The sequence below is a fragment of the Kryptolebias marmoratus genome, linkage group LG7 (genome assembly GCF_001649575.2).
Source record: "Kryptolebias marmoratus isolate JLee-2015 linkage group LG7, ASM164957v2, whole genome shotgun sequence".
NCBI classification, from domain to species: Eukaryota; Metazoa; Chordata; class Actinopteri; order Cyprinodontiformes; family Rivulidae; genus Kryptolebias; species Kryptolebias marmoratus.
The window spans coordinates 6,603,851-6,631,363 of NC_051436.1; the positions used below are offsets into that span (position 1 = coordinate 6,603,851).

General features: G+C 43.6%; 3 protein-coding genes, 1 long non-coding RNA gene and 1 other non-coding gene across 12 annotated transcripts in view; 1 reads left to right on the forward strand and 4 right to left on the reverse strand.

The window, feature by feature from the left end:
• Positions 1–5,065, reverse strand: part of LOC108234872 (nuclear factor 1 B-type) — a 69,671-nt gene extending 64,606 nt beyond the window's left edge. For 3 of the 8 annotated variants that reach the window (XM_037976338.1, XM_017414461.3, XM_017414462.2), the window contains exons 1-2: positions 3,486–3,512; positions 176–707 (exon numbers count right to left, since the gene is read on the reverse strand). In XM_037976338.1, coding sequence (XP_037832266.1) covers positions 176–707; positions 3,486–3,512 — 559 coding nt within the window. Of the gene's footprint in view, positions 1–175; positions 708–3,485; positions 3,897–4,650 lie in introns of those variants that run through there. The other 5 variants (XM_037976339.1, XM_037976337.1, XM_017414464.3 and 2 more) reach the window with 4 other exon arrangements.
• A 1,223-nt stretch (positions 5,066–6,288) lies between these two features.
• LOC119617152 lies at positions 6,289–7,439 on the forward strand. The gene is made up of 2 exons (XR_005233339.1): positions 6,289–6,495; positions 7,291–7,439. It is a non-coding gene; the product is annotated as an uncharacterized LOC119617152 (long non-coding RNA).
• Positions 7,440–13,261: 5,822 nt separating this feature from the next.
• Positions 13,262–21,898, reverse strand: haus6 (HAUS augmin-like complex, subunit 6). The gene is made up of 16 exons (XM_017414334.3): positions 20,426–21,898; positions 20,239–20,334; positions 20,086–20,164; positions 18,898–19,030; positions 18,642–18,786; positions 17,734–17,796; positions 17,592–17,649; positions 17,331–17,504; positions 16,494–16,705; positions 16,264–16,393; positions 15,562–15,664; positions 15,411–15,477; positions 14,705–14,825; positions 14,535–14,627; positions 14,323–14,455; positions 13,262–14,237 (listed from the first exon to the last, which is right to left on the reverse strand). The coding sequence occupies exons 1-16, from the start codon at positions 20,560–20,562 to the stop codon at positions 13,597–13,599; spliced, it is 2,385 nt and encodes a 794-aa protein (XP_017269823.1). The 5' UTR covers positions 20,563–21,898; the 3' UTR covers positions 13,262–13,596.
• Positions 15,236–15,366, reverse strand: LOC112450451. The gene has a single exon (XR_003039086.1).
• A 130-nt stretch (positions 21,899–22,028) lies between the features above and the next one.
• plaa (phospholipase A2-activating protein) overlaps positions 22,029–27,513 on the reverse strand; it is a 13,642-nt gene continuing 8,157 nt past the window's right edge. Inside the window, exons 8-14 of the mRNA XM_017414321.3 lie at positions 26,840–26,991; positions 26,539–26,758; positions 25,039–25,104; positions 24,877–24,948; positions 23,805–23,909; positions 22,773–22,943; positions 22,029–22,688 (exon numbers count right to left, since the gene is read on the reverse strand). Coding sequence (XP_017269810.1) covers positions 22,120–22,688; positions 22,773–22,943; positions 23,805–23,909; positions 24,877–24,948; positions 25,039–25,104; positions 26,539–26,758; positions 26,840–26,991 — 1,355 coding nt within the window. The 3' untranslated portion in view covers positions 22,029–22,119. The remainder of the gene's footprint in view (positions 22,689–22,772; positions 22,944–23,804; positions 23,910–24,876; positions 24,949–25,038; positions 25,105–26,538; positions 26,759–26,839; positions 26,992–27,513) is intronic.

Below are 27,513 nucleotides of genomic sequence, written 5' to 3' on the forward strand. Positions count from 1 at the left end.
GGGGGGGGGGGGGGGGGGGTTTACACGGAGCAGACGCTCACATTACGTTTCTGGTGTTTATTTGGGCTGGCGAGCCCAAAAATAAAGAAAAAGGAAAGTGTGTGACCCCTGACCTCGCCGAGCCGTCACACACACACAGAGACAGAGACAGAGACGGTGTGACGTGGATGCCTACCTTGGTCCTGGACATAGTACGCTAGAAACAAGTCCAGCTCCTTGACCGATACTGTTATGTGGTGCGGCTGGACACAAAGTGCTGGGTTGGTGCAATGCGGGGACTTGACGAGCCGCTCGCCGTCCGTACTTTCCAGAGGGATGCCCTTGAAGAGGATGACCATCACCAGGTCCAGGCGCCAGACTTTGTCGGCCTGCCGCAGGCAGTCGATCCGGCGGATCTTGCCCTTCTGGTCCGGGTTGGACAGCACGCAACACGGCGGCTTCTTCCCCGTCACGCTGAGGACAAAGTCCTCCCGGTACTCCTGCCGGATGTCCTTGCGCAGCTTGGCCAGCAGCCGGGAGGCCCACTTCTGCTTCACCTCGGGCTTCTCGCTCAGGAGCTCGTCCTTCACGGCGCGCTCCTCGTCCTTGGACATCCGCTTCTCGTGCTTCTTGAAGTACTTGCGCTTGCGGGCCTGCAGGTTGAACCACGTGTAGGCGATGGCCCGGACGTGGGGGAGAAGTGCCTCGATGAAGGGATGGAATTCATCCTGGAGCGTCGGGGGAGACAGAGAGAGAGAGAGAGAGAGAGGAAGAGACGGACAGCTTTAAATCACCGAGAGGAACGTCGGAGCACAGATTTACTCGCAGTTTACGGCGACGTTCCACAAAAAAATTTGAGTTGTTTTGTTTCGTTTTGTTTTTTTTCCAAGAATTACACGCCTCTTATCCACATCCTGAACTTATCCCACGTCCAGGAACACAGAGGGGATAAGCTGAACAGGATGGAGTCGCAAAAATAGGAAGTTAAGAAGATTCCCCGTCTACCGAACACACACACACACAAAGGCTGAAACGTTGGAGCTGTGTGTGCAAAAAAACCCCAACAGAGTCCCGAACAGGAGAGACACGTCCGAACGCTGGAGGACGTCTGCAAAAGTTTGAGTTTAGTTTTTAAAAATAATATAAAAAGCCAAAAACCGTCCAATGCAGAGAATTTAAAATCTATTTGTTCGATTCCAAAAAGTTGGAGGTGAGTTGGAGAGAATCCACTCGAGAATCCACTCGAATCCAATTTTTTTTTTTTAAATCGGATCCAGTCGCTTCAATTTTCCGACACTAATCTGACCTCTCCGTTTGCACGAGGAGCTCCCCCTTTTTTTTTGGTTTTCATTTCATTTAAGGACCCCCATGAGTTCCTGCTGTAGTAGAAACTATTCTTCCAGGGGTCCATACCACAAACAATACAACTAAATAAAATATATATATTAAAAAACAATCAGAAATATAAATTAACAGCAAGAATTCCAACTGAATTCAGGAAACAAACCCTGACGATCTGAAACCGACACATCCAGCCAATCGGACGTTATTTCATCGTCTATTCAAGGTTATTTTTTTAAGCCTTTTTAAACCCTTACATGATCACTGATCTGTGTGGTTCTAGAAGGCAACATGTTCCGGTGTGGTAGGGTTCTATACAGCCTTGTTTTTGTTTTGTTTTGGAGAGCGTTGGTTCGAGGCAGAGGTGGCATCAAGGGAAAACTTCTGCAACTCACTAAATTTTCCTGTTTGACTCTTTGTTTAAAAGCAAAAAAAACCCTAAAAACCACGGCTGCAGAAAGCCACAGGCCCGCACAGATCACACCTCTGTAATCCCGCAGCAGTTTCCAACAACTCCCTTCAACGTTCGTCCTGCCGGATTAGGCGAGCGATGAATTGATCTTTTTCTTTCAGATCATTAAAATGTCACATTTAATAAGCCTGTCCACACACACACACACACTCTTCCCCTCTTTTTTGTTGTCGTTCCGAAGCAGGCTTTTAAGGAGTCAAACCACACATTGTTCTTTTTTTTTCCTCAGGGAGGCGTTCGGGCAAAGCGGGCGATGGGGAAACCACAAAAATCCACTCCCTGTTCCTGCTCCTCCGCCGAGCCGCGCTCCGGGGTCCAACTTGGCTCGTAAATTAGGTGAGGAAAAAACTTCACCCCACCCCACCCCACCTCCCCACACACACACTCAAATCCACAGATTGCTTCTTCAAAAAGCAACTCGCACAGTGTTCCGTCACCGTTTAAAAATTTTTAAAAACGAGGGGGGATAAAGGAAGAAAACGAGCCGGTGTTTAAACGTCGCCGGGAACGCGTCAAATAAAAGCGGATTCTGCTGCACGTGTTTGCTCCTGGAGTCCTGTTTGGAAACACCTAAAACGTTCACTTCGTTCTGTTTGAAATGAAAGCTGGTTGCACGCTGCAGGGAAAGAAACGGAAAGATTAGATAGACTGTTTAAAAGAAACTCTTCTTTTAAAAGAGCTGAAAGGAGCTCGCCTTAACGTGGAAAAAAGACACTTAGATGGTGAAAAGCTCGTCTCGTTTAAACGCGACGAAGCAGCCGGGAAAAACTTCCAAAACTCCACGGATCGTCGCTTTAAAAAGGCGAAGCTCGGACTGGATTTCTCCCCGTTTATAAGCGGCAATAAAGTCCTAAAAATCGGCTCATTTTAATGTGAAACCAGCTAAAACTCTGCTGAAGGGGGTTCAAGCAGCATTTGTTTTCACGCCTTCCTGATACTAATATATATGTGTTTATTTTTACATTAGCTAAGGTTGAAATAAATAAAAGAAAAAGAAAAGGAAGGGGTGGGGGGGGGCAGAAAGCTGTAAAGATAAAGGACTTGGCCGCAGCCTGGCTGGTGTGAGCTGGCGCTCTTTATCTGGGGGCCATAAAAAGCACAATCCTCTTTAAGCGCAAACTAACCACATCTCAGTCAATCACTTACTTATTGCCAAGTAAAATATAAACAGTAAAACTGAGTCAGCCAAAAAAACGCTCTGCAGCCCCCCCCCCCCTCCTGTCCAAACCGCTGAATTGAACCCATCAAGGCGTTTGGAGCGGCTCCTGATTCCTTCCTCAAAAAAAAAAACATGATTTTTATTAACTTTTAGATTTAAATCAAGTAAAATAGGTTGATTAGCAGGAAGTGGGCGAGGTTAATTTTTGGTTGTTTTTTTTTTTTTAAGGTGAGGTGAATCTGAACGTGAGAAAAAACCCAAATAGGCAGGATTATCACGTTGGATTTATCTTTAAAGATCATCTTTACGCACAACTTTACGCACACAAAAGGAGGGCCAAGACTCCAGCAGATCGCAGGTAAATCCGTTAACAAGTGCATTAAAAAGGTTAAACAGAGTTTTAGGGTTTTTAAATTAATAAAAAAGGAGGGAGAGAATTGTGCGCATTGGAGAGAAGTTTTTTTCTTTTTCTTTTTTTTTCTCGCTACCTCTGAGCGCCACGGAGGGACACGACGGAGAAACGCACAGAAATACCTGAGTTAGACAAATCGGGGAATACATGGCGAGAGGGACTGGACTTCCTCTGATCACTTCATCGTCCCTGGAGCGCCGTGTGGAGCAGCGATCCGCGTGAAAATCCACCGAAATTCCCCAAAAAATAAAAAAAAAATTCAAAGAAAAATAAAAGGAAATGAGGGGATTATCCAAGGATATCCATGAAGATTGTCCTCACCGCGGAGAAAGTGATATATATATATATATGTGTGTGTGTGTGTTCGGGGTTTTCCTGGGAAGCCGGAGTGCGGGACGTGCGTGCGGGAGCTGCGCGCTCGCTCCTCTGCCGCGCGGCGGACTCTCTGCGCGTCTTGTCGGCGCGGGGGAAGTTCAACCCCTCCCCTCCTCGGCTCCAGACTAGATGTGAAATCCGCACCTTCGGTCCTGCGCGATCCCAGCAAATCAGACCCAAACTTTTTTTTTTTTCCTCCACCCTCCCTCCCTCCTTCCCCTTTCTCACGTAATTACACAGTCACACTCCTCCTCCTCCTTCCCTCCTCCTCTTCTTCACGGCTTCATATGAAAACGCAGCAAACAATTCATTTACTCTGAATTAGTTTATGAGCGAAGGAGGGACTAACGAGCGAGGGGGGGGGGGCTTTGAACCAGGGCTTCAGCTAAAATTAAATATTTTTTTAAAATAAAATTCAAGCCGAATTGTACTAATGGGTCATGAAAATAAAGCGAACCGAGCAGCTGCTTGTCAGGGTTTTTGTTTTTCCTTTTAAAACTGAATTCCTCCTTAAAGCGGTTTTTTTTTTAGGGAGTCGCGCGTGGAGGAGCCCGGTGTGCACTTTGCACCGAGAGGACATAAAGTTCCACACTTTGCTTCGCTACTGCAGCGTGTGAACACACACACGCGCGCACACACGCACACACCTAAACGCGCGCGCGCACACACAGTGACAGAGCTGTCAACAGTCCACCAAACTTCATTTGCCAGATTAGGAAGATAATAAATCGGGTTCTGACGCACGGGCTGCGACAACTTTCGCGCGATTTTCAGCCCCGAATTTTGTTGCTTTTTGTCGTCCGCATTTCATCGGCGTCGACAAGACAGCCGGACATTATCACAATTAAAACAAAAACAAACAAACACCACACAGCGTTATCACGACATTTGAAAGCGGGAATTGTCACGTACCATCGCACTGTACTGCATGGATTAAAGGGGGGTCCTGGAGTCTGGAGGAAACACACAAGCCGGTAGCTTCACATTTCTCACGCTCAACTTTGGGCTTTTTTTTGGACGCTTGTCTCTCTTGTAGCAAAAAAAAAAAAAGAAAAGAAAAGAAAAAGTCAACACCGGAAGACAATTCTTGGCAGTTAGCGATGAAAAGAAGTTAGGAGCACCTCGCGGTTATCGTATTTTTAAAAAACTTTCTCTTATCTTCTTTCCTCTTCAGGTCTTACTGTTTGAATCGTTTTTTTGTTTTTGTTTTTGTTTTGTTTTTCTTTCGGGGAGGGGGGGAGAGAGGTTCGGTCACTGGAGCTGGTCCAGAAGAGGCTGGGTTCTCGGCTCTGGGCTGGTCTCCGCCTTCACTTTCACTGCCTGGCTGGGACTGACTGCCCCCCGCCGCCCCTCCGGCTCTCAGAGAAGCCAACCGTCAAGTCGACCGGAAGCGGAGCGGAGTCGCTTCCGGCGTGGCTTTTCACAATAAGACCCGGATATATAAAAACAAAAAAAAACAGCGCTGTCTGTGAGGCGACGAGAAGCTTTGTACGTGCACTCGAATTTTAAATAAAGGTTTATGGGGGGGTGGAGAAGAGTCGAGCACTAATTAAATAAGAAAAAACAAATAGACGAGAACTGTCTAGTAGGAATAATGCAAACTACCAAAACTAAGAATGTTGGGTCTATTTCTGCTTAAAAAAAGAGGTTCTGTTTGTGTCAATAAAAGGTTAACCTCAACAGTGCTTCTTTTGTGCCCAAAGAGAAATAGATGCCAATTTATGATAAAAGATAGAATAAATAATAATAATAAAAACTAAGAGAACTACTAAGTTGTGTTTTGGGGGGAAAATATCAGTGAAAAGCCCAAAGAGATTTTGTTTGTGACTGAAATACAAAAACAACAACAACAACAATAAAAAACAAAATAATTGAAATGTTTAAACTTTATAAGTCCAAGTGTGCTGAAGAAAGATGACTATAAAGAAGAAAAACCCAAAAAGGTTAAATTTGTGTATTACTGTTGCTACTACAACTATGATCACTACTACTACTACTAAAAATAAAGATAAAGATACGCTGTAGACGATCAGTTGTACAAAAAAATTCTAAGTTTCTGTTTTGGGTCAAAAAAGGAAAAAGGAGTGAAGCACAAACATTTTAATTTGTTCCTAAGACACAAAATAATCACCATAATTACTACTACAACTGCTACTAATATTAAAAAATATAAATGCCAGAAGCCCATTTGTACTGAAAGAAGAGGATTATAAGTTTTCTGTTTTTAAAAGTTCAGCTCAAAAGGGGTTTAAATTGTGCCTAAACACTTTAATAACAATAATAATAAATAAAAAGCTGAAATATAAACATCCATTTGTGTAAAAAAGAGAAAGAAGGGACCTGTTTTTGTCCGCCAAAACATAGAAACCCAAACCCACTTGAGGACAAAAAACAAAATAAAAAATACATTTATACTTTTCAGGGGTTCATACAAATAAATCTCTATTAGGTGAAAAGATGCTTTAACCTTCATATTGCACATTTTATTTAGTCATTAATCAACCTCCTGCTAATAAACCTTTACTTCAAAACAACCTCGATGGAGGGGGACGCTCTGAGTCTTATTTCGAAAGCAGAACCTTCCGCTTCCTGTCCGCCCCTGTCTGCTGCCCCTCAGCTTCACACCGTCAGGTTTTGTAACGACCTTTAGGTTCCGGCCGCTCATTGGTCAGCGCCGGTGGCCCCGGGGCCCCTCACTTCCGCTGTGGGGCCACCGGACAACCGGGAGGGACGGAGGACATTACACCGAACCAACAAGTTATTATAATTATTATTACTATTATTATTGGAGAACATTGGACTGTATGACTTTATTTACATTATTTAAATATGTTATTTTATCCATGTGGGTCCACTTTTTACATGCAGTCCTCCCTTCTGATGAGTCACTTGGTTAAAAACATAAAAATGTTGGTGTTATTATTCATAAAATAAATACATTTTCCTTATTCTGGCTTTTTCTCCAAGTAGCACCTCTTTTGATAGCCTCCCATTGATTAAAATATGAAAGTTTTTATGACATTTTCGAAAAATTTAGGCATTTTAAATTCCTGCTTAGCTTTATTTTGTATTTCAGTTTGTATTTTTTGTCGTCATTAATGCTGTGGAAGAATAATATAACGCTGCATTGACTCCTGCCTTAAAAAGGTGCTCATCCGTCCTGATGTGCATCTATCGCCATCGTGTGGTCACAAATAGAACTGCAGGGTATTATTATTATTATTTTCAGTCCTAATAAAAATCTTCCTGGCTTTATCTGTAAACCTTGTTTTGAAAGGTTGGTGCAAAAGTGTATATTTTGTTTCTGGCAATCTTTTGACCTCTCAGCTACCACCACAGTCAATTCTGGCCTAATTAACGTGGAAAAAATGGCCGAGTTGCCGCCATGTTTGCGTTCGTCGAAGTCCTGCAAGTGACTGCTGCGCACCTCTTGGCTTCGCATGTAGCGTCAAATACAAAGATTGATCCCGCAATAAACTAAAAAAAAACCCACAGAAGACTATTTGTAATGAGTTGAAAGCCTCTTAAGTGATTTGATGTTTGCTTCCGCAGAGTAAAGTCTGGCATCGCTTCAGACTCGAAGAAGTGGAAACGGGACGCTCTGAATCAGCAGAAAACGGCGGCGGTGGCGGCAGAGAGTGGAGTTCTCTCATCCAGAGAGACAAAAAAAAAAAAAAAACAGAGCTCGGCCTGGAGATGGAGCACAATGACAGCTGGGCTGCAGTCAAGGCGGGTAAATAAATATTCAGAGATAAATGTCAGCATGGGAAAGGCGCGGGCCGGACAAGGACTCTTTGTCTGTCTCTGCGTTCGCCCAACCGAGGTTTTCACCAGAGGAGACGTCTCTGCTGCAGACTTCCTGCCGTCGTATCAGAGCGTTCGGCTCGTTCAGGAGTTGGGAGCTGGGAATAACTTTTAGATTTTACAAACATTTTCCCCATAGAAATACACGGAGAACTCCTAAAACCCTTAAAAAAAAACATTTTCTGTCAAATTTGCTTCAGCAAACCTAATCTGTTTTTCCCTAACTAGCCTTTTGCTACTTTCATCCTTTCGCATTTTGTTACTTCTAGCTTTTAGCTTGTTGTTTGCTACCTATAACTTGTAGCTAGCCTTTTGCTACTTTTAGCATTGCTTCTCAAACTTTTAATTAGGCTTTTGCCATTTTTAGCTCTTAGCAAGTTACTTTTTTTTACTTTTAGCTTTTAGTTAGGCTTTTGCTACTTTCAACTGTTAGTTAGCTTTTTGTTACCATTAGCTTTTAGCTAGTTGTTTGCCACTTTTAACTTGTCTTTTTGCTATTTAGGCCTTTGCTATTATTAGTCAGTCTTTTAGCATCAAGTTAGTCTATCGATACTTTCAGCTGGTGTTATTGTACTTTCATCCTTTGGATAGACATTTTGCTAGTTTTAACTTGCAGTTAGCCTTTTGTCAACCTTAGCTTTTAGCTTAGAGTTTGCTACTTTCAACTTGTAGCTAGCCTTTTGCTACTTAATCTTGAATTAGGCTTTTGCTAATTTTAGCTTCCAACTATCTATTACTGCTTTTAGCTAATGTTGTGCTACTTTTTGATACCCTTTTGCTACTTTTACCTAGAACCTTGCTACTTTTAGCTTTTAGCTAGTGTTCAGCTTTTTGCACTTTAACAACTCAGTTTTAGCTTGTTTTAGCTTTCAGCGTCCTCCCCTCGTTTTGGCAGAAAATATAGTTCCTCTAATCGAAATGCTCACTAATTATCGGCAGATAAATTTAAGTGGAGCATAATCTAAAATTAAGACACGCACACACACACACACAAACACGCGCGCGCGCGCACACACACACACACATTACCTCTCTTCTTTCACCTTTGATCATTTATTTAATTACGATAAATAATCAATAAAGTTTTTCATCCCAGAGTTCTTTGAAGACTGATTTTAAAATTAAAAAAAGCAAACCTTTCCCTTCAGGTTATTATTTCTGCTCCCATCTAAAACCAGTTTCAGACCCGACCGGGTGTAACGGGTCACTCACCATCCACCAGGTCCGAGCCGAAACGTCGTAACAAAGCTGCCATTTGATGGATCCGTGCGCCGGGCCGCCGTGCCCAGACATCCCTGCAGGTCCGGATCAAAGTGGCATCAGTGGAGGCATGCTGGGCCACATGTAGGCCAGTCCTCCGACACACTGCATCATGGGAAAAAAAAAACAGGCAACAGCTTGGCTGGTGACTTCAACCTGACTGTGGTAATTACAAGCACCCTGACCTTTGACCTTCACCCCACCACTCCGTCCCACGCAGACGTTCCCCCCCCCACCGTCCTCCGTGTCTCCTCTGTCTCCTCATGAGTCGTTGTGCGAAAGAAATAAAGATTACTGCAAAACAAATGTCGGCATGAATCCTGTTTCCTGCTCTGTTTTAAATGTATTTTCTGTGAAAATGCAGAAATCTGCTGAAGAAACTGAAATTAAGCTGTTCAAGTTAAAAGGAGCAAAACAACAGCTAGAAGCTAAAATTAATCAAACATGAGCTAAAAATTTAAATGAGCAAAATGGTAAATAGAAGTTAAAAGTAACAAAAGGCTGTCTAAAAGTATAGCAAAAATGTAGGTAAAACCTAAAAGTAGCAGAACAGTAGCTAAAAATTTTCAAGTAGCAAAAGTTTAGCTTTAAGTAGTAGAAAGGTAGCTAAAAGCAAAAAGTAGCAAAAGGCTATAAAAAGAGCAAAAGGCTGGCCATAAGTAGCAGAAGGGTAGTTTAAAGTTTGCAAAAAGCTAGCTAACATTATATGTAGTAAAAGGCTAGTAAACAGTTAAACGTAGCAAAAGTTTAGATTAAAGTAGCAGAACAGTAGCTAAGAGCTAAAAGTAGCAAAAGGCTACAAGAAAGCAGTGGCAGGCAGTGCATTTCACACTTAGGCCTTCAGTGATGTCCAATTTAGTCAATAAATAACTTTCATTAAGCCAGCATTTATAACACCAGGACTGGAGAGTAGTTAGAAACACACTTAAGCGCTACTTGGCATTGCATCACCTCAGTTGTGTACAAAATGGGCTATTATCTGGTGCATTTTAAAAATCAACAAACCCGCATCAGCAATTAAAACATATCTGGTATGCTACTGTCAAAACTAAAAAAATTAGAATAAAATAAATAAAATGTTTGCACTCACCAAAACACCTGTGTCCCCCCCAAAACACGTATTTCAACACAAAATCCATTCTGGAACAGGTTAGCTAGCTCGGGACAGGTTAGCTAGCTCGGGGGTCGGCCGTCCTCCTCTAACGAGATGTAGCTTCTCTTGAAAAGTTCGTCTTGAAAACAGCCTTGCCAGTAAATCAGCAACCAAATCAACGTGTTGCTCTCCTTCGGCCATTGTGGGTTAAAAAAGTTTTTAACCGGTAACAGTCCCGGGTGTGACTCTGTTGATCTTCATAGCACTGCCGCGGCTCAAACTCGGAAGTATCCATATCCAATCACAGGACGCGTTCCATAAACGTGAGGCCAGCTAGAGGGCCTCGCTGACACAACTCGTGATCTGATTGGCTATCGCAACTGTCTATCAACAGTATTTTGCCCGTTGACTTACAGTGCACAGACGCCTTCATTGATTCTGAAGGCACGGGCAGATTTCATACAGCCTGGCAACATAAGACAGCAGAATTCTGATTGGACAAAAACTCTAACCTAAAAACAACAGCACTGGAAGGAGCATAATATGACATGAAGAGAATATGAATACGTTTAGATATCTGGGAAAGTAAATTAAAAATTAAATTAACCTTTATCATAATTATGATGATTCTTGGTTATGTTAGGCCAGCAGAGAAGGCCTTGCTGGCCCTGATGGCCCACCACTGCTAAAAAGAGCAAAAGGCTAGCCATAAAAGACTGCCTAAAAGCCTAAAGTTTGCAAAAAGCTAGCTAAGAGCTAAAAGTAGTAAAAGAATAGCTAAAAGATAAAAGAAGCAGAAGAAGAGCTAAAAACAGTAACTAAAAGGAGAAAAAAGCTAGCCATAAGTGGCAGAAGTTTAGCTAAACGCTTAAAAATTACAAAAAGCTAGCTAACATCAAATGTAGTAAAAAGCTTGCTAAAGGTAGCGGAACAGTAGTTAAAAGTAGCAAAAGGCTACAAGAAAGTAAAAGAATGGTGACTAAAAGTAGCAAATAGCTAGCTAATATCTATAAGCAGTAAAAGGCTAGCTAAAAGATAAAAGCAGCAGAAGAAGAGCTGAAAAGATAAAAGTAGCCAAAGTTTAGCCTAATGTAGCAAAACGGTAGCTAAAAACTAAAATGTAGGAAAACAAAAGCAGAAGCAGATTTTAAAGAGAAGAAAGTTTGTGAAAGGCTTTTCAGTGTGCTTATACAGAGAAATTTATTTGTAAATAAAGTAAAGTATTTTTGAAAAGTAGAAAAGTTACAAAAAACAGAAGTCAGAGCGGCCATCTTTGGATTGGGCTGCAGGTTTTGGGTATGAACGGTTAAATAATAGTAGATAAAGTAAATAAACAAGGAATAAACGGTTTGAATGTTGAATCAGTGGTTAGTGCCTCATGTATTAATCCGAGTGATGAATTCTTTTGGATTAACAGTAAATAATTGTGTTTTGGTCCAGACTGAAGGAGCGGGATGAGGTCATGGAATTCCAGTTTTTTTTCTCTCCTACATTCCAATCCTCCTCCGTGAGGCTCGGTGGCCGTCGGACCGTTGGCGGGTGGACTTTGCAAAGAGCAGTTTAGCATTTCCAATAAACAGATGAAGAAAGGAGGAGTGTTTTTTGTTTTTTTTACTCTGATCGTGTGGTTTTGTTTAGCTTAAGTCAGATGAATGGATGCCTGGATGACCATCTTCCTCTGCCGGCTGCCGTAGCACCCCGGAAATCCCTTCGTATCATCTTTGGCGTCATTCTCAAGCGTTGGGCTGGAATTCCCAATACACCAGACTGTTAAAAATCGAGTTTTCAAGGCGGTAAATCAGCAAATTTTCACAAACTACTGATCATTTTGAAGTGTTTGATTTGGAGAATTTGATTCGATCATGGAAAAACTTCCCGCTGCGGCCCGTTTTTTTGGCGGCGCAGGTCGCGTACGTGCACCAGATTTTAAGTCGACTTCTGTGAGGCCATGCTGAAAACTGGAATCTTCATGTGTTTTTAAAGAACTCCAAATGGAACCATTTGTCTGCTTAAATTAGACGATAAAATAAAATTTAAAAAAGGGAAAATCCCCGTTTCACACACCGGCGCCTCGTTCTTTTGGTAAAAGTAACCACTTCCTGCGCCAGCGCGTCTTATTGATCCTGAGGCGGAGATCGATGCTTTTTATCGCCCTGATTGGATTAACCGTTCCCAGTTCAACTTTTAATTGGATTTCTACTTTCTACAATGAAAATCAATAGCCCAATCGATGCCGCCGTGCTCCGGAAATTCAGCTGCGGCCATCAACGGCGCTCGCCAGGGATGGGGAAAAAACACCCCAGGCCTTTGCTTTCATCTATAACGACCGAGTCGAAGTTTAATTAGAGTTAAAAATAAATAAAATGCTAGTTGAAGTTTGTGAAGTTTAGTTTAAATTCAGCGTTATTCCCACAGGATGATGGTTGGGATAGCTGGATCCTCCCCAGGTGCTTCGGTTTATGAGCATTATAAGGACAGAAAAAAAAATTAATCGTGCAACTAAGTTCTTAATCTGTGTCTGGGCTTGGCAACAACAACAAAAAAAAATAGAGGAACACCCCAAGCTGCGAACTCCAATCCTCGACAGGTAACCAACCACGCATGGGAGAAGTAACTGTTCCAGCACGAGCTGTTTAATCGCCGCTCGCGGATAATTGTTTCTTTTGTTCGGCCAGATGTCATAGAAGGCAAAAAAAAAAAAGAGCAGGTGGCCATTTATCTAATTAGTCCAGCCGACCCGACCATTGTGACAGATTAAGGGCGCGTTTAACCCAGACTGCGGCAGACTGCTTATTATCTTCCCTGGATCTCTTTAATTTGGTCATCGAAGCCCGAGGCCGACGGACGGAGCTTCGGGATCGTTCCGAGTTTGTGGGTTTTATTTCTCGTTTAAAAAAATAAAACACCTGTTTGCATCACAACCTTAATAACAAAAAGGTCCACATATGACTCGTTTGAAACGCCTTTTTTCACAGTGGGACGATTACAAACATACGATTTGTCAAAGGTTCTTACTGGGAACAGACGTTTGAATTTATTGTAGATTTTCTCTAATCCACCTAAAGTCAGATACATACACAAATTAGTCTAAAATTTGTTTTCTCTACTATTTTTACTGTTAAATGTGAACAAGTTTTGTTTTACTTGCTCTTTCTATACATATACACACGTTTGTATAGGCTGTGTGTGGTTCTTCCGTATGCTCCTGAGGGCATATCTGTTAAATGAATAAATCGTTGAACTGTCAGTTTTTCCTTAAAAATCCAACCATTGAATCTTATGACAACAAACAAGTGTTATTAGCAGAACGAGCTCTCGTTTTTTATTTTTCTGTCGTGTCGGTTTTTCGACTGGAAAATGAAAAAAAAAAAAAAAATCTCATCCCGTGGTTTTTAGTGTATATTTATTGAGAAACTTGTATCTTGTTATGAGTCACTATGAGATTGGAGCTGAAAAAAAAAAAAATCCGGTCAGAATTAAACTATTTCCCCGAACTGATGTCCTTCAGAGTCCATCTACAGCAGGTTAACTGTTCGTAACCTTTTTTCCACAGAACCCCACTTCCAATGAGCCGATCTATCCCGGGAACAATCATGCTCTTTTCATTGTGCAACAGATGTTGTTTATTTTAGTTATTTACAGACATTAGTTAAAAATAACAAACACAAATTAAAATCTGAGACTGGTTTGAGTCGCCGCGCCTAACATTTCATGTCATCTATGGGGGAGAAGGTGATGAGTTTCGGGAGGCTGAACTCTTGTTTCCGTCCTGGCGAAGGCGTGTCCAGTGAATCCAGATCCAGGGAAAACACCTTGTTGGTGTTTCCCGGCGCTCCGGGTTGCATCAGCCAGTCTTCGTCCCTGAAGTCTAACAGAAGACTCGGGGTTGTCCTGTTGCCGTCGTCGCCGCTCGCTCGCTGGTTCCGACCCTGGCGGGGTGGGGTGGTGGTCGTCGTCGGCAGGTCGAAGTTCAGCGTGACTATCCCTTCGTCCTCCTCGCTCTCGGCGCCCGCAGCTCCGTCCTCGAGGCTCGGGCTGTCGCAGCTCGGCAGCTCGGGGAGGGTTTCCGTGTCGAGGCTGAACTGGACGGCGCTGCTGCCGGTGCCGCTTGGGCTGTCGGCGGCGTCCGCGTGGAACGTGTCCCACAGAAGGGAGGATCTCTGCCCCGCCCCCTGCTGGCAGACAGGGGTGCCGGCGGTACAGGAAACGGTCAGGGAGGGAACGTCCACGCTTAGGTTCCGCGGCTGACCGTCTGGGCTGCTGTCCAGCTCCGACGGCGGGGAAAGTCTCGTTGCTTCGTCTTCTTCTACCGCTTTTCTCCAGGAGCTCTTCACTTCCATAACTTTACAACAAAAAGGGAGATGTTAACAGAGCTTAAAGTTAAAACATAAAGGCTAAAATAAAAAATAAAAACCGACTTCACTCACTCAGGCTCTCGGGTGTTCGAGGCAGCTGCTTTTTGGCGGAGAACGGGTCTCTCTGAAGAGTGCTGAGGAGGTTCTCCAGATCCGAGCCTTTACCTCGGCCCTCCGAAGGACTCGTGGTTACAGCGTCTGCGAACTAACGGTCGCTCGTGAGGCTTTTCGCCAGGTCTACACACAAACGGGTAAAAACGATCGCCAAAGAGTCGCCAACAAACCTGATCGGCGAGGTTTTCATACTCCAAGTCCAAGATCTGAGTTCTCGTCTTCGACGGAGCGACCTTCTGATAGGACGTCTTCCTAACGCTGGCCTAAAAATAAAAAACTAAAAGTTTAAAAAAAAAAAAAAAAAATCCAATAAAACACGAATCGAACCAAGAACGCTCACCTGAAGCAGCGGAGGCGGAGCTCTTTGGGGAGGGGATGGCGGCGTGTCGAACAGCCAGTCCAGAGACGTGTTCACTCGAGATATCTTGGCGCCGTCAGACGCCTCGTCGGTCGTCGGGAAACTGCTCGGAAACGAAACAGAAAGGAAATCTCCACTCGTCACTCTGACAGTTCGGCTCAGGCAGGCTGAAGGAAATTAATATTTATTAATGAGAAATGATTTAATTATGGTGCTTCTACTGTAAGCCTAATATCTGAAATTATAAGGAAAGAGCCACTTACTGATAAAAAAATAATAATTGAATTAAAATACATGGAAACTGGCACAAACTGACATGGGATTAAAGGCATTGGTCAGTAAAAATGACACTTTATTGGTGTTTAAAATGAGAAAAAAATAACCAGTTATTTACCTATATAGCTTTCTGTAAACAAAATCTGCCGTTTTTTTGTGTTTAAGCTTTTATTTATTTAAGCAGAAATGAAGGTTAAGAAAGGAAAACAACATGATTGGTGCGTTTCCCTTCAGTGGGAGTGTCTGCTCCGTATCTGTCCGTGGCGATTTCCCTCAATTCGCCGCGGTCATCAGAGAGCAGGGATGCTTTGGGGAGAACCAGTGACAGACAGACCACGGCTCCGGGCTGCCCGGGTATCTGCCTCCCCGTTGCTAAAAAACATGCCGGAGTCATCCCGGCGGGCTAAATTACCTTTTTGCGTTCGGACCACTCGCGTCTCCGGCTTCCTCCTCCGGCTCACCGCCTTCGGGCTTCTCCTCTGAAAAAGCGAAGACAACATTTAAGAGCCGGACGCAAACAGTTTAAAATGGCAGGCGGCGAAACGCGATGCGGCTCCGCTCACCGGGAAGCTTGGCGGGAAACTGGGAGAAGACGCTGCTTCGGTAAGCAGCTTCGGCGGCCGGTTCGAAGGACAGCGGGGCCATCGGCGAGAGGAAACCAAGCGCCTGAAAACGACGGGAAAGGAAATCAGAGGCTCGTCGAGACTGACGTCATTTTAGGAAAAAACAAACTCAAATGATTGGCATCCCAGGAGTCTCTCCAGACCGTAGGACGATCATTTTAAAACTTCTTGTTAAAGCTAATTAAAATGACTGGTTTCTAAAAAAAAAAAAAACTCAATAAAAATGTAAACAGCTACAAACTTATCACCTTAAAATTAGAGGAAAAAATAAATGATTGTGTCTATGATGTGGAAACTAAAGACTGGCTAAAGTGGATGTTACAGCGAAACTCTCCTTTGGGTATCTTTTTATTAATTTCACCAGAGAAAAATTGCTCAAACAGAGATATTTAAAAGTTGCCGTGGGAAAGATGGGTTGCTCTTCGTTTCATTCCCACCTCCACCTAAAAATCTGATCGACTCTTCCTCTCAAATCAGGACGTTTGAGCTTCATTTTCTCAGCTTCAAAGCAAAAAAATAAAAAATAAAATCGCCGTTACGACTTTATATTGAGTTCATTCTGTTTTAAAAGAAATACAAGACAGAGGCTCTTTATCTCAGCACGTAGCTGCAGAAGAAGCATGCCACTGAGGGGCCACTCACCGGGTCTTCTTTCAGGAAAGACACGAGAGGCGTTCCTTTCAGAGTCTCCGTCCACCTCTTGTCCCAGTCGGCCTCCAGCTCCCTGACGGCGTTCCTGATTTCTGGAATTTCTTCCTTCGAGAGTTTCTGCCTGACGGGGCGACGCAGCAGGACAGAGCATTTCAGCGTTAACTTCTCGGGCCGTTTTATGTTTCTGATCAGAAAAGGCGTCCCATTGGAGCGGGTCGCACCTGATGAGGTGGAGCTCCTGCAGCACCCGGGTCATCTGGCGACACTTCTCCTGCAGGTCCCGGGAACCGAGCCGGGGCGCCGGGGCAGGGGAGGCCCGGCCGCGCTGCTCCTTCTCCTGCTCCTCCTTCAGGAGCCGCAGCGCGTGGTTCGACAACTCCGCCACGCAGAGGAGGTTCAGCTGGCCGGCTTCGTACACACTCCCCGAGTTCAGCTGGAAAAGTGGAAGAAAACACAAAAAATACAGAGTCGTCGTGAAAACACACACAACGATATGTAAGATATGAGCTAAGATAATCTAAGTAAGACACAAAAGTACTTATCTAACACAAGTCATACTAAAAATAAACTAAGGAAAACTAAACTAAGATATAATAAACGCTAACATAAACTAAAAAAACCTCAGCTGAACAGATCAGAAATGATAGAAGCTAAAATAAACTAAACTAAAAGGTGCCTGAAGGCGAACTAAGAGTTAAAAACATTTTAATAAAAGGCCAACTGAAGGTGTCAGAAAAAAATCAGTATTTAAAACACAGGCTAAGCTGAACTAAAATATAAAATAAGCTTAGCCAAGCAAACTAAAATGAGTTTAAACAAGCAAAGGCGGATATAATGGACTTAAGTCATGCTAAAGATAAACTGAGGAAAAACCAAAAGTAAGATATAATTATACTAACATAACATAAACATTCAACTATGATAATGAGGAGAAAGAAAAGCCTGCAAATATTAGGAAATCTAAAAAGGACGCACTGATTTAAATCCATGTTTTTAAAGAATCGTTTTAACCGTCTTTGTCAACACCGCGACTCAAACCACAGAGCTGCGACTCCCACCTGATGCGGGAGCTGTTCAATTCTCTCCTGCAGACAACGGGGAATTCTGAGGACGCGGCCCGTCCCGTCCAGGACGCGCTGGTCCGCGTCCCCCTTCAGAACGGCCTCCATGGCGGCCCGCTCCTCTCCGATGGCCGACAGCGTCGCCTCGACGTCCGACCACAGGGAGCGCACCTTGGAAAATAGAACCTCCTCTTTAAAAAAAACAAAACATCGTTTAAAGTAGCCCGATTTGGTTGGCTTTAGGTATGTAAGACGCACCTTTTTGATCTTCTCTGAGCGAGAAGCTTCATCCTCTGCAGAATCAGGACTGCAGCGCCTGAAAGTAGACAACTCAGTTTGTTTAAATCGCTTCTGTCAATCAATTTTAGGCCAAAATGTTGAGAGAAAGAGTTAAACTGACTTAAGCAGCTCGTCGTACTTGGCACCTTCTGCTTTGACGTCCCTCATGGACTTAACCAGACCCCTGAAGACCATAAAAACCATCCTGCGTTAACAACAGCAAGGCTTGTTGGAAACACAAATCAAGAAAACCGGATTCATGGCAGACTCTGCGTCATATCAGTGAGAACGTCAGGGTGGAATCGGAAACAAATCAAGAGGATTATATGAATTTTTCGTGACGTAGCTGCGGACTCCCGCCACAGAAATGTGTGCCAGCTCAAATCAGAACGATCTGAAGTGAAAGGAGTGCTGCTCACCTGTTAAAAAACACCTTTATCAGCTACAAAATGGCCTCCGATATGACTTAAATGACTTGAAAATAAGTTTTTAAACTAAATGTTTTTTCCACATGACAGAAAAAGAAATGATTTAATTCCCACAAGCTGCTTTGTAATTAGTTGATAAGATCTTTTTGTGGCGCTGGCAGTGGTGAGAGGAGCTACGTTGGACGGTTTGGAGACAAAAAAAAAGACAGGAGACGGAACAGGAAGTGGCAGAGCTGAAGATGTTGAGGTTCTCCTTGGGAGGGACGAGGATGGACAGGATTAAGAATGAGGTCATCAGAGGTCCAGCACAGGTTGAAGGACTGGGAGATAAAGTTAGTGAGATGGTTTGGACATGTGCAGAGGAGGGACAGTGGGTATATTGGTGGAAGGATGTTAGAGACAAAGAGGAGACATATGGATGCAGTTAGTTGGAGTGAGGACAGAGGATGCAGAGGACGGAGTTAGATGGAGAAGAACGACTTGTCCCCTGAAGAGGAAACAGCTGAAAGAAGAAGACGACTGATGTGGAAAACCTTCGTTCTCTCCGCCTCATCTGGTGGAAATATGAAGACACGTTTCCGTCCGGCGGCGGAGGACTTACTGGGCTCGCCTCTGGTACTCATGGAGAAATCGATCCTGATCAACCGCCGCCCTCAAGAACCTCGTACGGATCAGGTTGAACCTTTTAACGGCCGTGTCGGCGGAGGTCGTCGGCGCCGCCGCAGCCTCGGGGACCCAGCTGCCGTCTGACAACGAGACGAGGCGACGTTGGAGGCGCGTTTAACCGAAAACTGAAGTGAGCCGGAGACACGTTCCGGACAGAGCCGGAGACACGGAAATCAAAGAGAGGACGGCACCTGTGTTGAGCGTCTTCATCTCCTGCAGGATGACGCGATTGGCCAAATGGAGCATCAAGCTGATGAACTTGGGGCCGCCGGGGGACAGAAAGAGTGACGGCACGACTTTGGATCCGGCGTTCGCAGCGTCGTCCTACGAGGAGAGCAGAGTGAAAAGTCCTGCATCGTAATGGACTCAAACGATAAAAAAAAACAGACTTAAGACATAAATTTACTGTTTGAGGTGACTGCAAGATAAAAAGAACATCTTTCTGTTCCTGATTTAGTGATAAAACATTTTTAAAAAGCTGAAACTTCTCATCCTGTTCATCTTTTTATCAAACTGATAGTTTTTAAATCACTTCTGTCCATTTTATAGAACTTGCATTTTTATCTGGGTTTTTAGGCAAATTCTAATTTAAAAAACAAATACATTTTTGTTTTTTTCTGTTTGTATTTAAGTAATAGTCAAGTATTAAATTGTTTGAACGCTGCAAAAGACAAAGACATTTCTACACAAACAAATATCCATCCATTTATTTTACAGGTTCATAAGGGCTTCTACACCCAGGTCAAAATCAGACATAAATATATAAGTTACAATATGATATATATATATCATCTAAAAAGTACCTGAATTAATGGAACATAAACACACGAAGGCAGGGACCTCCCAGCACAAGCAGACTAAGAAACTGTGTTGTTCATTATTATTTTTGGTTGTTTTTAACGATTATGTTGACAAATGTGAAGAAGTCACAAGCTAAGGGCAATCACGCCACGGCTCGTTTAAACAAGGAACACTCGCTCATCAAAATAATGGGGAACATTAAAAAATACACATCTGATTTTAGATTGAAGATTCAAGCTGCGCTTCATGCGTTTGGCCACCAGATGTCCCCAACGACGGCCGTGTTGAAAATCTTCCAGTAATACAAGCCTCAAACTTAATCTGAAAGATTTATTTGTTTGGTTTTTACTACGCAAAACCTATTTCGCCGCGTTCAGACCAGCCATTAGCTCGCCAGTCTTGTCAGAACTTTTATTTTTCAAAGATTTATCAGACATTTAAAAGACAAAAACTAAGTTACTTATCAAGACTGTGTAGGAACCTTGATTTATGCATGTCAGGTGAAGATAACACCGAGAAGAGAGGACAAAAAAAAAAAAAAACAAGAAAGACGAAATATTACTAAAATTATGTCTTACCATGATTTCCCGGATCCACGAACAGGTAACTTTGCGGAACTCAGCGTCTGCTTTGTGGTTCAAAACGGGCCAGCAGTGCCTTAAAGCCAAAACATAACCCTGTCATTAAATCTGATGAACACCTGATCACATCATCTTTGTACCCAACTTCACCTGTACGCCTCCTGGAATCTCGTGGGGTTGAATTTCTCCAACAGGAAATGGGTCACTATGTAAAAGGCGTCTTTATTTGGTCTGTCGAACATGTTCCTGTTTGCCACAGAAGAGGAAAAGACAATTAGTAGGCACATTTAAGCTATCAGAAATAGAAAAAGACGACCTAAATGTAAGCCGAACCCACGGGCCAAGGTTGAGGTGTTTAATGCTGGTTTTGTTCGCGATGGACGAAACGGCGGCGTCGGGTTGAAATCCCATCCCGAGAAGGGAAAACCACAGATACTGTCCGTTTTTCTTCTGCCATAATGTTGGGTTCGTCATTGTTTCCAAGGACAGTTTAAAAACAAAACTAACAAAACAGAAAAACAGGGCGAAAAAAGCCAACACAACGCCCCCGAGCCGAGTTAGCTTCGATGCTAACGTCAGCGGTTAAGTTCGGGAAAACTGGCGTGAACGTCTAAAAAACAAAAAAAAACAGACATTTAAATAAAAAATTAAACGAAGGACAGTTGAATCTCGCACTGTAAAATCCACACCGTTTAGGACAACTTTCATTACGACATTTGTTAAAAACTTCCACACAGAAACACCAAAGAACCGAGACACAAACCGCCAATTTTTCCAATAATGACCCGGATGTTGTTCAGAACTATATCCGGCTACAGCCGATTTTTCAAAGTAAAACTACAATTTGAAAAAAAAAAAATATACATTACATCTATTTTGGCCAAATTTTATATACATACATGCATTTACGTATACAGAAAACTGGCCAAATGAAGAAAAATTAAATAAAAGAATTAAAATAATGAAGAAAAACAATAAAAAGTAAGAAAATGAATAAGAAAAAAAACTTTGAAAATAGTTTTTCTCAAGAAAATACTTCATAGAGGCAGTGAAACGATGGAAAACTCTGCTCCAGCATGAATGTATTAAGTTTTTCTTACAAATAATGTTTTGCTTTCCATTTTATCTACTTATACTGTTTTTTGATGTCATTTGCTGATCAATTGTACCCAGATCTGATTTGTGCCTTTTCTGACCTTCAGTATAGATTTACAAAGTGAAGCTACTTTTTCTTTAAAATCATGACACTAATCTGCTATTGTTAACATTTGTCTGGAACATTACATTTCACCCAACATGACTTGCATTCTCCTTACCTTTGTGTTGTTCGGATGTGCTGCAGGCCTAAAACAGATGATGTGAAATCAAGATGCGTGAACTGTTCTGGCTTTATATGGTCTGTAAGTGTCTAAAAACATGCATGTTAAGGGTGCCTTCAGGCAGATCTGTGATCCCAATGGGACTTGCCTGGTTAAATAAAGGTTTTTAATTTATAATGAAATAATAGTAATATTATTTTTGTTCTAGTAGCTGTGTGGGTAACTTGTATCGGGGCATACTTATTTTTCACTTCTTACAAAAAAAAAAAACATATAAAGTTAAATGTGCAAGAAAATAAATAAATCGTATCAAATGAAGACCTTTCCCAAAGGAGCAGACTAAATCTAAAACAGTCAGGGTAAAGTTTCGAAGCCGGACTTCAGCCCCGATTCAAACGCATATCTGACCTGAGCTGTGACGAAACAAACAAGTTAAAGTGTAACAACAGCAGGAAGTGAGACGGAACATGTGAGGAATCAGAGCAGATTTAACTTCTCCTGTTAATATTTCATCCATAAGTCCTGATCGCACCGACCGCACACTTACCAGATAAAATCTCCAGGGAGCGACAGTAATAAAAACACATGCTAGGCATATTTAGAGAGTGTTCGTTTGTTCTGTTTTTTTTTTTGTTTTGTTTGTTTTTTATTGCAGACCACACAAGTGTAATATTTTTTGCGCATCCATCACAACCGACAGAAACTATTCACGTCAGAGGAGTTCTTTTAAAACCAGCTGGCAGCACTCGCCCACCTTCGACGGATCGGACACCGACGAGTATTTGGAAATCTGAGAGCTGACGCCGAGGGAGCGTGCCAAGTCCCGGGCCGTCTCGTCGGAGGCCACGGTGGTCCCCAAGGCCACCAGCAGCCTGAAAATGGCCTCCTTGTCTTGCACGGTCTCCAGGGCCCTGCTGGCCACGGACAGACACTGCGCCTTGGCCTCCAGGTCGGGCTGGCTGTGGAGGCAGCCCGCGTAGTTGAGCACCAGCGTGGCCAGGGCGATGTGGATGTTCTTATTGCGGACGGCGGCCAGGTGGGCGGCGTGCGACAGCACCGTCTCGCGCTGCGCCATGAGGAGCGCGCGGCCGTGCCTGCCGCTGAAGCAGTTGCAGAGGGTGCGCAGCGCCAGCATCTGGTTGGCGGGACGGCTCTCGGACCTCATCAGCTTCAGCAGGTGGTTGCACAGCTGGACGCCCTCCGCCTCGCCGCAGAGGCTCTCGTTCACCTGCGGGTGGCGCACCGCCAGCCTCAGGATGTCCAGAACGGGAAACACGATGTCTGCGGCGCATAAGGAAAGGACATCGTTAAGGAGTCGCTACGTGGCAGAAAAAAAAAAAAAAAAGAAAGGCAAAGGTGTTTTACCTTCAGGCCAGTGTGAAGCCTTCCAGAGGACGTTGATCTGCTGGATGGTCGGGGGAGGGTCAGACAAGTTCGAGCCACAAACCGACGACAACAATGTCTCCAGACTTTCCAACACGTCTTCAGAGAGTTTCTGCTCCTGAGGGGCCTCTGCGTTCAGCTCCTTTAGCTTGGCTTAAAAAAACAACAATTGGAGTTTTATTGAATTAACTCACATTTTTAAGCAAATTTATGTTTATTACAGTAAACTTAAAATCTAACAAAAAAAAAATACAAGAGGTTTTCAGAATAAATCATCAGTATTTCTATTGTGCATATAATCGGGATGAATAAACTCTCAGATGTCGAAATGAAAGTTATCCTACACGGTGTGGATTTTACAGTTTCATTTCTTTGTTTAATTAGTCAAGAAATTTTGGTTTAAGAACCTTCAACGGCTCCACAGCAGATATACAATCTTTGTTCCAAATGGAAACCATCCATCCATTTCTCCATTTCGAGTCGCGGGGAGCTGGTGTCCGTCTCCAGCAGTCGTTGTGCGAGAGGCGGGGGACACCCTGGACAGGTCGCAAGTCCATCACACAGACACAGGGACAAACGAGACAGACCAGCAGTCACGCTCTCACTCACACCCAGTAAATCTAACATACACCTAACACCTAACAGGGAGGACATGTAAACTCCACCCAGAAAGGCCCCCAGGTCGGGAAGCGAACCTGCAACCTTCTCGCTGTGAGGCGACAGCTCTAACCGCTGCACCCACCCCAAATGGAAACTACTTGAAACAAAAAGCACAGAGAATATTTTGAGAAACGCTTTGGGGAACTGAGCGGACAGTGAACCGGTCGTGGTGCCGGTGAATCCTCGACAGGATCTAAAGCAACAAAAGGTACAAAACAGCAAAGACGTTCAGTTCCTGTGGGGCGAAAGAAGAGCCAAGACCGTGACGCGTACTATCCTCGACGACCACGTGGAGCTTTGAGAACCACAGGCCTGCCTGACGCACATTTTCAGATCTGAATCTAAAACGCTTACCGATAATCTGGGAGGCGTTGGCTTGCTCAAAGGTCACGCCGTCCGACTTGGGGAAGTAGATGTTGGTCGGCGTCTTCTGGGCTGCGGAGGAGTAGGCGCCTTTTCCTGCAGAGGAGGAGGACGACCCGGCGAGGTCAACACTCAGCGTCAAAGTCTGACGGCGGGACGCTCGTGAAGCGGAACGTGGCGAAATGTTGGTGTTTTATCGTTTGAAGCCAAAACGAAAAGTAGAAATTCATACTAATTATGTCTTTATTTAAACTTATTGTTTTAGTGTTCAGCAATTTGGTCGACTTTGTCTGTTTTAAATGCGTTCTATAAATAAAGATGATTTAATTGATGCTTCTTCAGACTTTTTGATGGTTTTAGTTGGACTTTGACTGGTTTTTCACTCATTTTACCTCTAGGACTTGAACGTTTTATAGAAGAATCTGTTTTGTTTTGGGTTTTTTTAAACAAAGAAATAATTCAGGCAGACAAAGGCTCCTGAACTCAAAGAGCTGCGTCGACGCGTAAAACACAACTTGGCAAACAAACCGATTTTAAAACGACTCTAGGCTCTTTGATCCAAATTTCTCGTCACAAAGACGTTTCTTTTTCCTGTTTTATTGTTGATTCTATGAAAAACACCATAAAAACGACACAGCTTGATATAAAAAAAATAACATTTTAGCGCGAACAAAGGTGATCAATAAAAAAGTAAAAACTCGACATACAGTCGAAGATTAACAGAATCTCTCGGTCTTTGTCACTTTTTTTACTGTTTTTTCTTTGTTTTCTAATTTCAGACACTGTTCATCTCCTTTTTTTAGACCTGAAATAACTTTTTATCCTCCCATTGTTCACTTTCTTTTCTTTCTTTCTTCATTTTGTTTAAGAACAACTTATTAACCAAGGCCACTTAAAGACATTATAATGAAGTCTGGGAGGAAAAAAGCTAATTTTACTGAGTTTACTGAGAAATATCAAAGTGTTTTCAGTTAATATTCTGTTTTTGAGTCCTCAGCTGTGTCCGATCCCACCTAATTGTTCATTCAGATGACTTTTCTTTTTGTTTCAGTCAGAAGCTCACCTGTGAACGGGTCGGCCCCGCCTCCAGGAGCGCCCGGGTTGGGGTTCGACCCTGGGATGTATCGACCGGCACCTGTGAGGCGTTAAGAGAAAGAAAACGGCCGTGAAGCTGCATCCATGGGCGTCTCCACATCGGAGAAAACATGTTGGGAAACACTCCGACCTGTGAACGGATCCGCTCCGAAGCCCTGGCCGTCGTCAGAGGACCCAGGAATGTACCGAGCTCCTCCTGCCCGTAAAAATACACACAAAAAAAAACAGAGAAGGAAAGTGCTGATTTAGTAAATGATGGCAAGAAGATACCAAAAGAGTTCCTTTTTTTTTTTCTGGAACGATCGCCAGGTATCCTGATGCACGCTCAATAATCCAGGTACCGTATTTTCCGGACTATAAGGCGCACTTAAAAGCCTTCAAATTATAATCCGTAGTGCCTTATATGTGTAAGAAGTCGTGATGTTTTAGTACGACTTTGGTTAAACTACAAAGCTGCACCGCTCGCAGCTTTAAGGCTCAGTTAGAGTCGTGCACGGCTCCGAGCACGGCGGTGTTTATACTTGATGCTAACGTCGGTGAGGTATCCTCCGAAAAGACGGGGCTGTTTTGTTTCGCTTAATGCGCCTTATATATGACAAAAGTTCAAAAATAGACCATTCATTGACAGCGAGTCTTATAATCCAGTACGCTTTATAGTGCGGAAAATATGTAAAATGTAACAAGGTTGAGTCAGGTCCTCTGGACGGTTTCATCTTTTATCCAAAGGACTTTTTCAGCGTGTCAGAACGCTTATCTAGGTCACGTGATCCGTTACTGCTAAAAACAAACCCACAAGCAGCAAAACGTGTAAAAAACAAACGTCTCTGGAAGATGGGGTCGTCTGGTTACTGAGAAACAGGCTCAGGGCTCCCACTGATTCAGCGTTATGGTGAGTTTATATTTGTGGTGTCTCTTATTTTGAAGGGCGTGTTTAAACACAGAGAACATCAGGGGGAGGAGAGGCTGTTATTCATGTTGATAACGCACCTAACAAAGCTGCGAGGACACGTTGGGTTTACGTTTATTATGTTTTTAAAAAATACCCCCGTTTTAATGCCGCTCGTATCGTTTTATTTTGTTGTATTTATCAGACACACCTTTAAATGCCGGTCCGTGAAAATACTGTCTGATAATGAACCGGTCCGTGGAGCTGAAAAGGTTGGGGACCTCAGGTCTAGAGGACTGTTAGATATGTCCTAAAGTAAGATTAAGTGTTAAAGAGATAAATCAGCTGTCATCCATTAGCTGCCAAGGTTACGTCACACCCACAGAATCGCTTGTTTGAAGCAGTTAAGTTAGAGTTTCGGCTTCACGTAGTAATATTACCGATTAGATGTGAGGATGCGCTCCTGTGGGGCGGAGCCTCGGGTCTATATGAGCGGACACTTCCTTTGTTCGGGGCGTCTGCTTCCGGCTTCATCCTTAAGATGCTGTCTACAGAAGCCCCGGCGCTGGTCCTTGTATGAACTCTCTGCCTCGTTAGAATAAATAATTCAACTCGAGCTGTTTTGTAGCGTCATCCTTAAAGGGTAAACTTTCTGAGCTCTCCCTCCCCCCGAGCGTGGCGCGTCGGCGAAAGGTCTCGACTCAACCTTGTTAGAACCCCCGGGTTCGTACGCCGTGGCCTCACCTGTGAACGGATCCCCGCCGCCAGGCTGAGCCGGACCCACCACGTGACCTTTAGTGTTCTCGATAATAAAATTAGCGACTTGGTCGAGGAACATGGGGCTCAGGTCGTTCTTCTGCAGGAAATTGTGCGCCGTCAGCCAGGGGTCCTCCGCCACGTTGTAAGGCAGCTTCAGGGACGGCCCGCCCTCGTTCACGTCGATGGTGAAGACGTAATCGTACTCCTGAAGCCAGACGACAGCTCGTCGGTTAAAAGCCCTCGCGCGGCGCTCCCTCCCCCCCCCACCGGCAACCGGGCTCCTTACCTTCCCCTCGAACATCACGCTCTTGGAGGTCTGCTGGTTCGAGCCGCCGACCACGTCGCCGATCTTCAGCCAGCGGCCGTCGCTGACGCTCCACTGATATGCCTCCACCTTCTGCCCGTCTTTGATCAGACGCGTCTGGCCGTCACGATTCCCTGGATGGAGAAGAGAGGCAGAGCTGACGACTCGTGTGATGTGACGGAAATCAGGCCGAGTTTTAACACCAACAGAAACGTTTTGACGGACTTTCCAAAGTCCGTAAATAGAGATTCAGATCCGGATTATCTGTAGTACAGTGCTACAAATACCTAAAAATAAAACAACTATTAGTTTAAAGGCTCAGCATTCATTGAAGGAATCCCTCCAGGATTTCACGGGCATTTTTCGTGATTGTTGCGGCTAAAACGCCTGATTTCGCGGGGCATTTTCCTAAAAGTTGCGATTTTTTTTTTTCTAAAATCAAAAAACAACCATAACTTTTAATACATAAACCAAAAATACTTCCTAGTTTTGTAAGATAATTACCAACAAACATTGACATTCTCAAAAGGTGCTTGATTTGAAAACTTTGATAGCTTCTAAACTGACATTCATGAGCATTTCTGGATTGTCCCTGGTCTGCAGCTCTCCTCACATGTTTTGCAGACAGGAAGTGTTTGTCGATGCGTTTATGTTCC